This window comes from Zootoca vivipara, chromosome 5 (assembly GCF_965207765.1).
Source record: "Zootoca vivipara chromosome 5, rZooViv2.hap1.1, whole genome shotgun sequence".
NCBI classification, from domain to species: Eukaryota; Metazoa; Chordata; class Lepidosauria; order Squamata; family Lacertidae; genus Zootoca; species Zootoca vivipara.
In genome coordinates, this window is record NC_142588.1 from 22,765,970 (window position 1) to 22,780,638 (window position 14,669).

General features: G+C 44.1%; 1 protein-coding gene across 2 annotated transcripts in view; it reads left to right on the forward strand.

Moving 5' to 3' along the window:
• Positions 1–3,223: 3,223 nt before the first annotated feature.
• The window catches only part of BICC1 (BicC family RNA binding protein 1), a 108,318-nt gene continuing 96,872 nt past the window's right edge, over positions 3,224–14,669 (forward strand). For both annotated transcript variants that reach the window (XM_035137506.3, XM_088670188.1), the window contains exon 1: positions 3,224–6,363. In XM_035137506.3, coding sequence (XP_034993397.2) covers positions 5,784–6,363 — 580 coding nt within the window. In that variant the 5' untranslated portion in view covers positions 3,224–5,783. The remainder of the gene's footprint in view (positions 6,364–14,669) is intronic.

Genomic DNA, 14,669 nt, shown 5'->3' on the forward strand with positions numbered 1-14,669 from the left:
AGCCTAGGAGAATTGCACTTCCCATGAATCCTGATGCCCAGGATGCTGCAATGCATGCTGGTGATGAAATTCCAAAAATCAGAAACCAAGGGAAATGTGATGTTCCTAGTAGGATTGAAGGAATTGTGCGTTGTATCCAAAGTAGCACTAATTTACTGTTTTATCATTGTAAGGATGTATGCTTGTGCAACTGGATTTGGGGAGAGGAGTTCCATTGCACAAGTGGAAATCCTTGTGCTTATGGAACAAGTTAGCTTGATGGCACTTTATATATTCCTTGTGGTTCCTGACTCCTGGGAGCTCCCATTGCCAACCCTCTACTACCCTCTACTACCGTATGTTGCTGTCACAACTGTCAGATATGTTTGGGTGGTGAAGGGACATGGGCAGGGCTATCTGTGAGGCAAGCTGGTTAAGAAACTGGACCAGAACTTCTCTGACATTTGGAGGAAACCCCACCTTTCTCACCCACTATCGCTAAAGAACATTGGTTGGGAACATTCAGGTGTGATGCAAATGGTTCCACTTCACAATAAAGGCACAGGGGTAAAACACAGTTGCTTCCCTTCTTGGAGAAATGAACTGCTTGAAGTTCTGGCTGCTTGAGGCCTCAGCCTCGAAGTTCATTAGTGCCTCTTTGGAGGTCAGGACTCAGAAAGGAATTCTTTTTTCCCCTATTCCCCATTATGGCTGGCCACATAGTGAAGGAATTCGGGGCAGGGTCGATTATGGCTAATGTGCTAATAAAATTCCCTCTTTTAAAAGGAGACTTGGGTAAATTTTGCTTCCCTGCTCCTACATCAACAGCAGTGGCTCCAGTACAAGGTATCATTTTACCGATTCTGTGTTGCATATTTGGGGGCTGGTAAGAAATTTGTCCTTCATTGAGTTTGGGGTTCCGAGGCCACAAAGGAGCCTGAGAATCATTACAGGAATCATTATAAAGGGATATAACAGAATGAAAAAGCTCTTGTTATTCTTTGCTTTGATCAAAACTACTAGCCACACACAAAAAAGTATGGAGTAACACATGCCAAAGTCAACCCCAACCAATATTCTCTCTAAGCACTGGAGCTGCTATCTGCCAACTTCTCCTTATTTTCTCCAGTCGTCTGCCCATGTCATGTTGTTCTAACAATTAAGAATGTGGCTTTCAGTTTCATTTAAGGGTAACTTAAACTAAATCATGCACTTGGCATTTTAGGCCTTCCTTGGAATACGTGGGAGAAACACTCCATATTGCTTGCAACACATGCTATATGATGTGATGGGCTGATTTACAAAGGCTTTGAGGGGGCATACAGGAGATAGGGCAATGATGGCATCCAGGCTCTGGGGGGGCTCCACGAGCAGTCTCTGGAGTCAGTACCATGGCTCTTTCTGGGCCAGATGTTGGCACAGGATTTTGATAAATGGCCCAACAGGAGATTCTATAGCAGGAATAACCAACATGGGCCCTCCAGATGTTTTTTGGACAACAACTCCTATCATACCTGACTGCTGCCCATGCTGGCTGGGACTGATGGGAGATTTATGTATATGTTTATTTAATGCCACACCTTTCTCCTAATACATGACCCAAGGCAGCTCACAGCATGAATTAGCTACAGCTAAAATCCCTGAATGTGTATGTGTGCATACACCCATAATGGTATATATACAATGGTATCAAAAAGCCACTGAGAGGTCCAGCAGAACCAACAGGGGTACCCTCTGTCTCCAACTCCTGGCAAAGGTTGTCTACCAAGGCAACCCAAGCTGTTTCTGTCCCTTAATCAGGCCTGAAGTCATACTGGAATGGATACAGGTCATCCAGGAACTCCTGAAGCTGAGAAGCTACCACATGCCCCAGCACTTAGTTCGATAATGGAATATTGGAGACCAGAGTTCAGCAACATCTGGAGGTCACCAAGTTGGCTACCCCAGTTTCACAGAAGTGAAGAAAAGTGGGAAGATGGTGGGGGTAGCTGAAAAGAAGGTGCATTAGAAGAAGCCCAGGAAAAGAGGCAGGTGGCGGAGGATGAGTGGTATAAGCAGAAGATTTCTCTAGTGAGCACTGTTGGTTTTGTAGTCCCACTCCTCTCTTTCAAGCACACTCAAGCCATGCTCTTTCTTTTAGGAAATGTGTCTGGTGTGATAATATATAATAAAGGAAATATATATCCAAACATGTACAGGGTGCCTATTCATCAGCAATGAACAGCTGCAGCATTTCCTACACACATTGAGAATTAAAAAAGTATGGCTTCCATCCAGGGCAAATGGCCGAACTCTTATAGATGCCTGTTATAGGTGCATCTGTTGCATCTGTTGCATGGTTTCATCACAGGAGGAGAACCAGGAGAGATTGTGATCCCTGGTCTTCTCTGTACATAGATCCCATGGGACCTGAAGTGGGAGGAAAGGAAGGCATGATAGAGAAAGATTTAAGTACCTATCACCTTCTTCCCAGATACATACCATATTTTCCCGTGTATAACACCCCCACCCCGTGTATAAGATGCCCCCTATTTTGGGGGTCTAAAATTAAGAAAATGGGGGGAGATTGCCCCATGTATAAGACTATCCCCCCTTTTAACATTATTTTTAGTAAAACAAAAAACAAAAACCTAGTCTTATACACGAAAAAATATGGTAATTACTAAAGCAGAGTAACAGAAAACGGATATAACAGGATAAATATACCGTAATGTGTATAATCAATACAATAATTGCATACAAACTTCTGCTTAAAAATGCTGAGCCTTTTCTTTTAACTGGAATGTAAGACACCATTATTAAAGGGTGTATTTCCATGGTAAAAGAAATACATATAAATGCATGGGTTATTCCCAGAAAACCAATGATTTACTTCATTGTTTATTTTACTGCTGATACAGTGGTGGTACTTGGTAGTCTGAATATTATATATTTTACCCAGACCTTTTCATTCAATGTCATTAACCCTTACAGCAGCCGCAGAAAGTAGGCCATTATTACTATATGTGCTGCAATGCTTGTCAGTAAAGAAGTACCGTAAGTTCCACGGAGCTCAGTAAGATTCACTTCCAGATAGATGTTCATAAAGTCTCAGCCTGTGTTACAGATTACAGGCTTAGGCTGTCATGAAATTCTACTCAATATGGATCCAGAGCAGATTCCAATGTATAGTTAGCAGAGTAAAAACTGAAACACGTTGCAGGATTCCCAAAAAACAGACCAGAGGCAATTATATTTCATCCAGCAGAGTTTTACTGCTACTGAAGGCAAATGAGCATAATGGTCACAAATCCAATACATTCAGGATTGGCATAGTCCATAAGAAATCCAGTTGCAGCAGACTTAACTTAAACGTACAATAACTTAGGATAAGACTAAACCGGAACACTAAGCATACTATGTAAAGAACACCACACCAGAAGAAAAAGAGAAAGAAAGGGAAAAGTGAAACCCAGGCTCTTTCTAGCCTTACTTTTATAGTCAGCATGACCTTGACAGAAGAGATAAGAGAACCAGTTTAAGTCAGCTGTACTCAGCTTCTCTGAAGGAATAACCCAAACATCATGAACCTTCTGCTTGCTTCTTTCATGCAGAGAAGCTTCCAGAACCCTCTTGAATTACTTAGAATAGGAAAGATATCTACACATCAGATCAATACTTTCTGTACTACCGGTAAGAAATGCAAACTGACATAGGCTGAGTATAGCAAGAATGCAAACAGGATTTTCTGGGCCCAGTACACTGTATGTGGATTGGGCTCTCTGAACCACTCACCCAAGAGGACACAGATTTGCATAAAATTGCATCTTTTTGCAGTTGGAGTTGAAGGCACAAGATTAAATCAGTGGCCACACACATAAGATTTTTGACAGGCAGAATATGAAGCTTTCCCCACAATTTTATTGGGAGGGGAGCTTAGCTTCTTGAATAAAGGCACAAGAACCCTGCTTTTCCCCCAAGCCTAGGCTGTAATCCTGCATTCACTTAAAACACAAAGTTGTTACTTCTGAGTAGTCACTCACACCATTGTACTGCAAGTGAAATATCCAATGCCTGGTTTAGCTCCTCCCTAGCAGAAGACGCTCCTAAGTCTCCTTGCAAAGTTTTCATATTTTGCATTTGCCGTCAGTGCAGGGCAGGAGTGCTGTTTAATATCTGTGTAGTAGTATTTGCAAAAAGAAAGAAAAAAGTAGGAAGTTCCAGCTCTCAGATAAATCTACCCCTCAGGAAAGATGCATTTTCGTTGCTAGTAGAAAAAGGGCAAGCTACAGAGATTCAAAGGACTACATAAGCGAGCAGTTCATAGGACCACAGGGATTCCTGTCAACTGGTGTCCAAATTCACTCATCAATCACAGCTCTGACTTCCCTCATTGGTTCAAAGTGATATAATGTGAGAGCAGTCAGAGTAGTTCATCTCACAGAAGTGGCTTGGAAGGGTTCATTCACTTTTACTTCATAACTATCTTTCTAGGAGGGCTAGAGATTTACTACTCCCCCTTTTTTATTTTTAAATTAAGTGCCAAGTTTGGGCCCCAGTACATCAGCAACCCCTCTGGTTAATTTGTAATACCTCTCCTTGTTCTCGCTTTCTTCAAAGCAAAAGGGTTTGTGCTTTAGCATGCACAATAACTGCACAGGCCTATTTAACAAAGCAATGTTCTGCATTTTTACCAGGAAATAATTCTATTTGGCCATAAGTCTTCATAAGGGGCACCTTTGATCCCAAAGAGTGTACAATGGCAATAGCCATTCCTTGTTCCCTACTATTAGACAGTCAGAGGTATACATTGCCTCTGAACATGGGGGTTTCATTTCTTTCAATAGTAGGGTTGCCATACTGTATTTCAAAAAGTGAAAATCCAGACACAAAAGTTGTTGAGCTTTTTTTTTAAAAAAGCTATGTTTTGGTAAATTCTACACTTCCGACATGACATTTAAGCGTTTTCCTTCCAGACACTGTTACCAACAGCTATGCCCAGGAAATTCTGGATGTATGGCAATCCTATTCAATAGTAATTTTTAGACACACCCTTCATCAATTTGGCGGAATACTTGAAATGTCACTTGCAGCTAGTGGTCATTACAACACCCTGGGCCTGCAATGAATTAATTTCTACAAAGGGAAGTAGGGCTATCTGGCCTGGCTGCATTCCTCTCCTAACCCTAGGTTTGACTGCTTGTTTTTAAAGTGGGAGAGCTTCTCGGGAAAACATTCATCCCTATCCACCATTGCCTCCAAACACTATTGGCATACCTGGAAAATATATAATCCTTCTATTACTGTCAGTAAAGTTCAAAACACATTTTACATAGAATTATTTGAGCTCTCTCACACAGCCTGTAGTCTGAATAGGGAAAGGGCACATAGTCAAAGACTTCTTAGCCTTTTGTCCCCTATTGATTTTTCAGCTCAAAATAACCATTGCTTTTTCACCTATTGTGGGAAGGCTACAGTGTATCTGTGTCTCTTGCAGCCCCTCCTTCTCACTGGAGGCAATTTTGAGTGGGAAAATGCCTGGGATTGGAAGTGCTTAGCAACCTATCCCAGAGCCAAATCCACCCAGGCCCATCTTCTGAGAAGTCGCTGCAGCGTCTGGACCACAGAAACCCACCAGGGCGGGGGGAGGAGGCCGCTACTTATATCTTTGGGCGGAGCCTCTGGCGACTCGCGCGAGCGCAGCCTCCGCCGGCTCTATTTATGCTGCTCCCTCGTCGGCGGCTCCCGCCCTCGCGCGCCGCCCCGCCCCTTTTCTCCCCTCGGATATCCCTCCCTCCCCGTCGGCGCGCGCTTCTCGCCGCTCCATGGAGGAGGCGGGGATGCTGTGCGGACTGCGCGCGGGATGGGGGCGCAGCCGAGCTGCAGCCGGCCCGGGACAAGCGCTGTGCAAGGCGAACGGCTGTAGCAGCAGCAGCAAGAAGGACAGCCGCACGCTCGGCGGGGAGCCTGAGCTGGAGGCTGAGGAGGCAGGCGCCGCCGCCGCCGGCGGGACCAGCGAGGCTCTGGCGGGCTGGGATGAAGCGGGCGGCGGGCGGCTGTGGGGCCAAATAGCTTCCCGCGGCGGCGGCGGCGGCGTCAGGAGAGGCGACGACGACGGCTGCTGCTATTGCTGCTGCGGGCAGGAGGCTGAGGGCGGCGGGGCGGCCGCCGCCTCCGCGTCCTCCGCCGCCTCCGCCGAGTGGGGCGCGGGGATGGCGGCTCCTCCTCACGGCTACCCGCTTTCGGACCCGGGCTCCAACAGCGAGCGCAGCGCCGACTCGCCGCTGCCCGACGACGACGGCGGCTCCTCGGCGGCCGGCCCCGCCCGAGCCCCCTCGGCCAGCCCTGAGTGGGGCGAGGAGAGGTTCCGCGTGGACAGGAAGAAGCTGGAGGCCATGCTGCAAGGTGAGGGGCGAGCGGCGGGAGGGAAAGGCGAGCGAGCGGGCGGCGGGCGACGCCGAGGGACTCCAAGGAGCCGCCAGGGAGCCGCGGCCGCGCGGCGCCTGCGCAACTCGGCCCGAGGATTCCGCTTTGCCTCCCTCGCCGCTATTCGCTGCCCGTTAGACGCGCGGTGGGGAACGTCCTCCTTACCACGTGGCAGAGAGGACCACGCAGCCAGCGGCTCGTGAGGAAGCCCCATCCCCGGACTCGTCTGCTTTTCCAGCCTGGAAGGAAGGGGGCGCCTCTGGTTTGCTGGGCTGTAGTGAAAGCACATACCCCCCCCACTACTTGATGTACAGTATTTCTCCACGAACTTTTTGTGAAATCCAGGCATTGATCTTTTGTCTTTTTCCATCTTGTCGATTCCCTTTGCCATAGCTGTCAACCCTAACTTTTTTGCTGGAAATTCCCTTATTCCAGCGCCGTTTCCCGCTGCTATCCTGGATTGTTAGATATAGCGTAGACTGTCCCTGGGACAGGTGAGGCTGCTGCTGATCCCTTATTTTCAAATCCGAAAGTTGACAGCTATGCCCTTTGAACAGTTCTCCCCTCAGAAGGAAGAATCGTTGGCTTATGCAATCTGTGTGATCTAGTTGAGATGCTTGCATTGTAGAGGGCTGGACTAGATGACCCTTGAGGTCCCTTCCCATTCAGGGATTCTATATTGATTCCCTATTCTTCACACAACGATCCACTTTTCCCCTCCCTCCTTTTGGGGACTGAAACAGCAGCCTGGAGTGTCTCCAAAGGAGGCGGACAGAATAGCCCATTCTGCCATACTTCTGCATCCTAACGTGTGTGGTAAAATTCTCCTTTCTGCTTGGCCATTGAAACATAGAATTGGAAAGGACCCTGGGGTCATCTAGTCCAGCCCCCTGCAATGCAGGAATGTGCAGCTGTCCCATATGGGGATTGAACCTGCAACCTTGGCATTATCAGCATCACTGGAAAACATTTTTTTTAAAAAAAGCCATGCATCCCTCCAGAAAAGAGAGTTCAGTCCCCAGTTAGCTTTACATAGCGTGGCCTTAAACAATGAATTAACAGAGAAATGGTCCTAGCACCATGGGTGATCTTCAAGGCCAGTGCCCGTGTGGGATCTTTAGGGGTGTTGCTGGTGAGGGTAAAGCAGGAAAGGTGTTCAGCACCAGCTATTGGGGAAAACCCAACCCCCAATTTTAAGGAGCACCTCTTTCCCCTCTATCAGCATTTAGAAGTTGCTGGTAGTGTCCATCTACTTCTTCCTCCTTTTGTGGACTTCAGAGAAGATGCTTTCAAGGGCTTGTGTGTTGCATGGCCAAGAGGAGCAGTTCACCCCTTTTGATTGAAAAGATGTCATTAACAGAGCTTTGGTGATGGTGGTAGGAGGATGGAGAAGGGGCTGTCAGAAGTCAAGGGACTGGCCTTGACATGACATGGAGAGAATTGGGGGCTAGAGGCACCCTTAGTGTGCAGAGATCTTTAGCAAAGCTGGAGAAATGGTCCCTTTTCTTTACTGTGAATTTCCAGCCAAAGCTTTCAGTTTTACCCTGTTTTAAAGCAGGGTGTCATTTCTTCCATTCTAGGAATAGTGGCTGCTGTACAGTAATTTGGTGTTTCTGGGATGCTTGCAAGTTCAGTCTCTTCACTCCCCCCCCCCCCAATCCTTCCTACTCCAATGTGCCATCTAAACTGCAAGGCTAGAAATAGTTTGCAGAGCACACACTGAAATATGCTGTCTCCAAACTTTGCTGGCTGTTTTGTTTTCTCCTCCCTCCTCTCAACTTTCCTTCCCGTGTGTTTCCCAAACATATCAGGTTCCAGATGTGGATAAACTCTCCTTTCTACAGATGTCAGTGCTTAGAGCCTCTGCTGTTTTTCAGAGGCTGGAAGTGTTTGTTTCACTAAGCTGAGGAGTCCACATTTGTCGAGAAATTAGCGTTTTTAGGGGCTTGGTGCAAAATGAATCTCAATAGCTTCTATGTGTGTGTATGTGTGGTTGTTTTTTTTTACTTAATCATTAACACAGGCCCAAAGTTCTGCTTCACAGAATCTCAGAGTTGTAGGTTTTCCAGGCAAATTCTTAGCTCTGCATAATTAACATATGCATTCTGCACTCTGAAGGGAATACTCTTTTGCATAGTGTGAATGACTGTCAAAGTGGTAAGATAACTTTGTAACCAATTTAGGGGTAACCCTTTTAGAAGGGAAAGCATTAAGGAAATTGAAGACTATAAAATGAACATCTGTAGTATAGGAGGCTTTTTGGAAATTATCCAAAGCCAGACTTTAAAAATATTTGCAGCTGGTATAATCTGACATGCATTATTTCCTTATACAGCTCCAAATAAAGCAGTAAACTTGTGCTTCACTTTCTAAATTACTTGAGTTCAAACTTCCCCAGGATCCTTTTCATAAGGCTGACGTTGCAAAGGATTCTGGGTAACTTTGTAGGACATTGGGTGCTGTTTGGTTCTCCTGAGTCCAAATTGTTGCTGCTGTCTTTTTTCTTTTTCTGCAGTCTTTTAAGTAGGTGCTACAACAATACCCTAATTTGTGGTGTGTATACTCATTTTATATTGCCCCATTTAGTATCTGGTTACAATGGATTTTGCATGTTTTTCCAGCACTTGAAAATGTGGGTGGGTGTGACCAGGTATCATGGGGCAGAAATGCATGGCATGGAGATTAATAACTCTATCATACAAATTTTTTTAACGTATTTTCATTAAGATGAACCCAACAATCTCCTGCGCTTTTGGGTTGCAGGGAAAGATTGGAAGTAGTCTACAAAAGAGTGCTTTGGGCAGCATATCCACCATTACTTATCTTCTCATCATGGAATCCATAAATGATTGCAGTATCCTAGAGTTCTGCAGTTTGGAAACCATTGTTCCATGAATGAAAACTCCATAGTACTGAGAAAATTGACATAGTATTATTGAACTCCTATAATGTGGAAGGTAGGCTGGAAAGTAACTGCATCGGTTTACTAACAAAAGTGGAAATGTTTAAGAGTGCATCCTGTAGAGGAGAACTGAGTGTTTTCTGTTGCCTGTGATTGTGGTGGATTTCGTTCTGTTTTGAATTATGTTACTCTTGCTGAAACTTAAGTAAACAGTTTTTGATAAAACATTTATGAGGGCTAGTTATGAAGGCAGATGTGTAGATTAGAAATGTTTGGAAATCCTCAGCATTTGTGTACCTAATTGAGCTTTTAATGGTCCCTGTGCTTTAGTGATGGAGATCAGAAATTATCCAGAAACCTTTCCTTTGATCAAAGCAAATACGGTAACTCCGTTTTATTGCTTTGCAGTTCAATATGCTGATTATGTTGTGAACCACCTGTAGCATTTTTTTAAAAAGTGGGAAAGCAGGATTACAACAATTTTATGAACTCTGTACATAAGCCCTTAAAGCTCACTAGCTTGCTAGGAGCTTTCAGGAGAGGGACAATGTCCCTTCTAAAACATCCCACTGTATGTCTATGCTGGGTGTAGGGTGGCTAGGCTTGGTGGACCTTTGATCATAACATGGCTCATATTATAATGTGTGCAGATCAGAGATGTAGAAGCTGTGCTCTCCTCATACATTGTTGGCCTGCAATGGTTCAACAAGCTGGCAAACATGTACAGCACTCTGCAACATGTATGTGGCTAACTTATATTTATAATCAAGGCTTTGGAAGTGAGCACTATTATACTTTTTTCCTTCATGACTTCACAATTGCAAAACACCGGAACTGAACTCTCCAATGCACCTTTCCAAATATTCTGTAGCTCTTCTAAGTCTCTACAGCACACAAATAAATTAGGTTGTTGCTGATCCACATTTTAAAGAACTCCTTTTCCCTATTTTGCGGCCACAAAATAGGAAGTAGTGTTTACTTCTTACAAGATATCCCCGTAGCTGTGTTGCCTCAGTGTTCAGTTCTGAATGTTCTATTCAGATGGTTAGAGCACAGCTTTTGATCATCAGATCAGTGAATTGTGGGTAGTAGAAAAGCAGTCAGTATGACTGACTATAATGTTTGGAATTTGTTTCAAATTAGATTCAGTCTCCTGGGGGTAGGTTAATCTTTAAGCAGTTAATATTTTGTTTTGCTGATAGAGGGATTTTTGGTATGCAACTGAGCAGAGATCACAGTATTTACTGTAATGACTATAATTTAACTTTAAAATTTGAGGAGGCCTTTAAACCCTAAAGGCATGGTATAATCATTGGAAAGAAGTTTGTGTGAGAGATTGTGCTGCTAGCTGATCAGAGCTGAGTAGTGGAACATATGGCAGATAATGCCATGAGGTTTTACCTGATGTGGAATATAATTCTAGCTCTCGGATTCCCCCTCCCCATTCCTCCAAGCAGCTCAAGGAGGTATTTATGACCCCCTCTTAGTTCTTACACAGGCTGCGGCATTGCATTTAGCCCAGTGCTACTCGGGAAGCTTTGCAGCTCAGAGGGGGTTTGAGAGTTGAACACCCTAACCTCTGTACCACACTGGCCAAATCACGTAACCACTGGGCAAGAGGGCAGCCCATACGGATAATTTTATCTCTTGCTAGGCAGATGGACAGTTAAGGCTACCTGTCTTTGGAGGTGTTTGCCCATCCATATACCTGGCTCAGGAACTCAGATTTAATAAGTGGTCACAACAGGTACACATTGATAAATTACTATTTGGTCGGTGATTGTCAGCATTCTCCCACAGAAGCCTCCCATTTACAGGAGGTGCTCATGTGCTTTCTGTTCGCTAGAAAACACTTTTTTTTACAAGATTAGTTTATTTTCTTGCCAGGCTTGTCTTCGTATATATATTCTAAAATAGAAGTAATGTAGTTTACATAATATGTACCTCCTTCTGGATCTGCTTATATTTTTACTGCTCTTTTTGTAGTTCCACTTGACTCTGCTTGCTTCCACTAATCTGTTTTGCGTGGCTTTATCTGCTTGGGTATATGTTGCCTTATACAAAGTATGCAGAAAAGCCATAATAGAGAGCAGGGATTAGTTGGAGCGATGCAACTTCCCATCAGTGCACCATGCTTATTTTGTCCTTATACTGTATTTAATTTTTCAGGTGCTTCAGGCAAGAGTACTTCCTTGTTTCACCTTATGAAGCTGATCAGCAGCTGTGGAACAGATGCCTAACTGAAACATTTACTGGAGCAGCATAGTTGATACTTTGGTAATACCTGTAGAGAAGAACTGCACAGGTCATTGAACGATGCTCTATCTCATGCCTGCATTCCACCCACTCTCAGACTGGTGGTGCCTAAGCCACACTGTTCTTCTCTACAAACATTATCAGAGAGGAATTTAACCAGTCCACAATAAAGTGATTTTTACTAATTTTTAAAATTAAGCCTGTACCTTCATTCAGGTAGAAAATTCTAGTCCATTTTACAGTAGCTTCTAAAACACAATTAATAATTGTAGCTGGAGGCAGGGAGGGCATCAGATACTGCAAACCTGAGGATTCTTTTTTTAAAACAAACAAACACCAAAACCCTAAAATACGTTGATGCGGTCACCAGGTTAGTCGCCTTGAAGAAAAGTCCCCCAGGCAGACTACCACTACTGAAAAGGCCCCTTTCCCTATTGCTCGCTCACTTTGCTCCCCTTTTTATTTTTTGGTGGGTGGGAGCACTGAGCTAAGCCATAGTTCTGTTTAACATGTCATCCCATCCCACGTTCATGGCTTATCTCTCCCAAACAAACCATGAGCTGTAAACTATAGGACAAAGCTTGGTTACCGCTCATGTTTCTCTGGAGAGTGCTAAACCATAAGTCTGGGTTCGGACAACAAGCTAAACCACAGCTCAGCTCCTTGCAGCAGCAAAATGATGAATGAGGAGCAAAGTGACCACAATCTCGTCCCCAGGAGCCCACCCTTTTCATCATGCGAACCAGGCCAGCACTTAGACTCCAGGGATTCTGTTACAAATACTTGTGAGTTTGGAGGGCCATGATTGACTTGAATTGCTGCATAATATATAATAAATCTGAATATCGCTTCCCAAATACGACAAATTCTAAGCTGTCGGGAAAGTAATTGGCATTAATTCTAGACTTGAGTTGCTGTTAGAAGTACTGAATGAGAATGATCCCAAACAAGTGATGTGTTTGTTGGAAATGTTGCTTTGTACTTATAGAAACACTCTATTTTAAAACACAATGACTTTAAGTTTGTGTATTAATGGCCTAGCTTCACTGAAGGCTGGAGGTCAAACAACAATCAGAAATCTGAACTGGGTCCCTTGGACATGACATGCAGCCCATGCCCCCTTTCATGCTTCCCCATACGTAACTGAATGTGAAGAACAACTGTGTTTGGGTATTATTGTGCTGGTAATGCAGTGCTAGGTTATTTCAGGACTTGACCCAAAGCTTCTGGGGCTTGGAGTTCGTCAGCTGCAATTTGCTGCTAAATTGCTTTTGGGAAATGCAGTAGTAATTTATTGCACTTTTCCTGGCATACTTATAAGAGGCAGCATAGATAGTTTGGGGCTAGCATGCAACACAACCTTGCAAATCCCACAAAAGTTAGTAGTGTACAACAATCTGCTAACCTGCCTGCCCACATGTATCCTGACCATTAGGTCCAGTCGCAGATGACTCTGGGGTTGCGGCACTCATCTCGCTTTACTGGCCGAGGGAGCCAGCGTCCAGCTTCCAGGTCATGTGGCCAGCATGACTAAGCTGCTTCTGGCGAACCAGAGCAGTGCACGGAAACACTGTTTACCATCCTGCCAGAGCAGTACCTATTTATCTACTTGCACTTAGGCTTTTGAACTGCTAGGTTGGCAGGAGCAGGGACCGAGCAACAGGAGCTCACCCCGTCACAGGGATTCAAACCGCCGACCTTCTGATTGACAAGCCCTTTTTACCTGGCGATTACTCTGGTGTAATGTTTCTCTCCTAGAAAGAAAAAATTGCCCTTGTAAAATGCAAGTAATTTCAGTGCTTCTTTATTCAGTGCAAGGAGATAGCCCCAGTATTGAAAAATGGTAGCTGAGAGAGCAGCAAAAATATTATCCCCACTGCAGTGCAGAAGGCAAGCCAGTGCTCTGATAAAGAAAGGGCAGTGATGGAAAGTAGCAATATCATTTTCAAAGAACTTAAATTCAGCAAAATAATGATGTCTCAGCTACAGACATGAAAATCGGCACTAAAGGTTACATAAAAGCAAGGATTCTGCTGTGTCTACCTGTATAAATTCTGTTACCCCCACTATAGAAATCTGTGGACCTTGCAAAGGGAGCAAGCTAACATTTTCTTTGTGTTACTGGAAAAAAAATCTCATAGCAGTAGCTGTGAATGTAGTTAAGGCAAACCAGAGATTCTGGCTGAAGACGACATTCTCAAACTTCCTTTCAGCAGATGTGCTGGTAACTTTGAATACCTGTTGTCAGGACAGGCTCCATGCCAGGGAGGGTTTCCTGAAAATGAGCATCAAAAAAGACTGCTGGGAGACGTAAAATGCTTTTAAAAAACTCTTGCTTTTCTCTTAAACTTAAGGCTTTGGCAGCAAGTTCACTTTATTCATACTTTCTCCCCATCTCCCACCCCCAGATGAGCATATTAAAATTGGGCAGTTTGTATTTGAGATTTTTTATTTAACAAAGCTCAAGCATGTCAAGTATTGCTTTCAGTGGTGTGTGTTTGGGCTTCAGAACTCTTAAGGGGAGGGTTCTTTGTGTGTGTGTAAACTTCTTTTATTTATGCAACTTTGTGAATTTCTCACACAGGGTGCTACAGTGTTTACATCCAATGCACATGTGTTACATTTAATAGCATTTTGGTTATTTTTGCAATACATGTATACAGAAATCCCTTTGTATCCTCCTATAAGTTGCTGGTCAATATGGTGAATTTTCTTCAGTGTTGTTATGCAGATCTTTACTTGCTTGTTTTTTTTTTCCAAGTGGCAGAGTGATGCATTGTACAGTATACCCACAACTTGGGCGGCGGGGGGGAGGTATATTCCGGGAATTGAGCCTAAAGCCAAAATTGTGTACAGTGGTGCCTCGCTAGACGAATTTAATTCGTTCCACGGGTCTTTTCTTATAACGAAAAATTCGTCTAGCAAATCCCATAGGAATGCATTGAAATTTTTTTGAATTTTTTTTTGCCCATAGGAACGCATTAATTGAATTTCAATGCATTCCTATGGGAAACCGCGATTCGCTAGACGAATGTTTCATAAAACGAATTCCGTCTAGTGAGGCAACCTCCGCTAGAAAAAACATTTCGTTAAGTAGAAATTTCGTTAAGCAGGATATTCGTTAAGC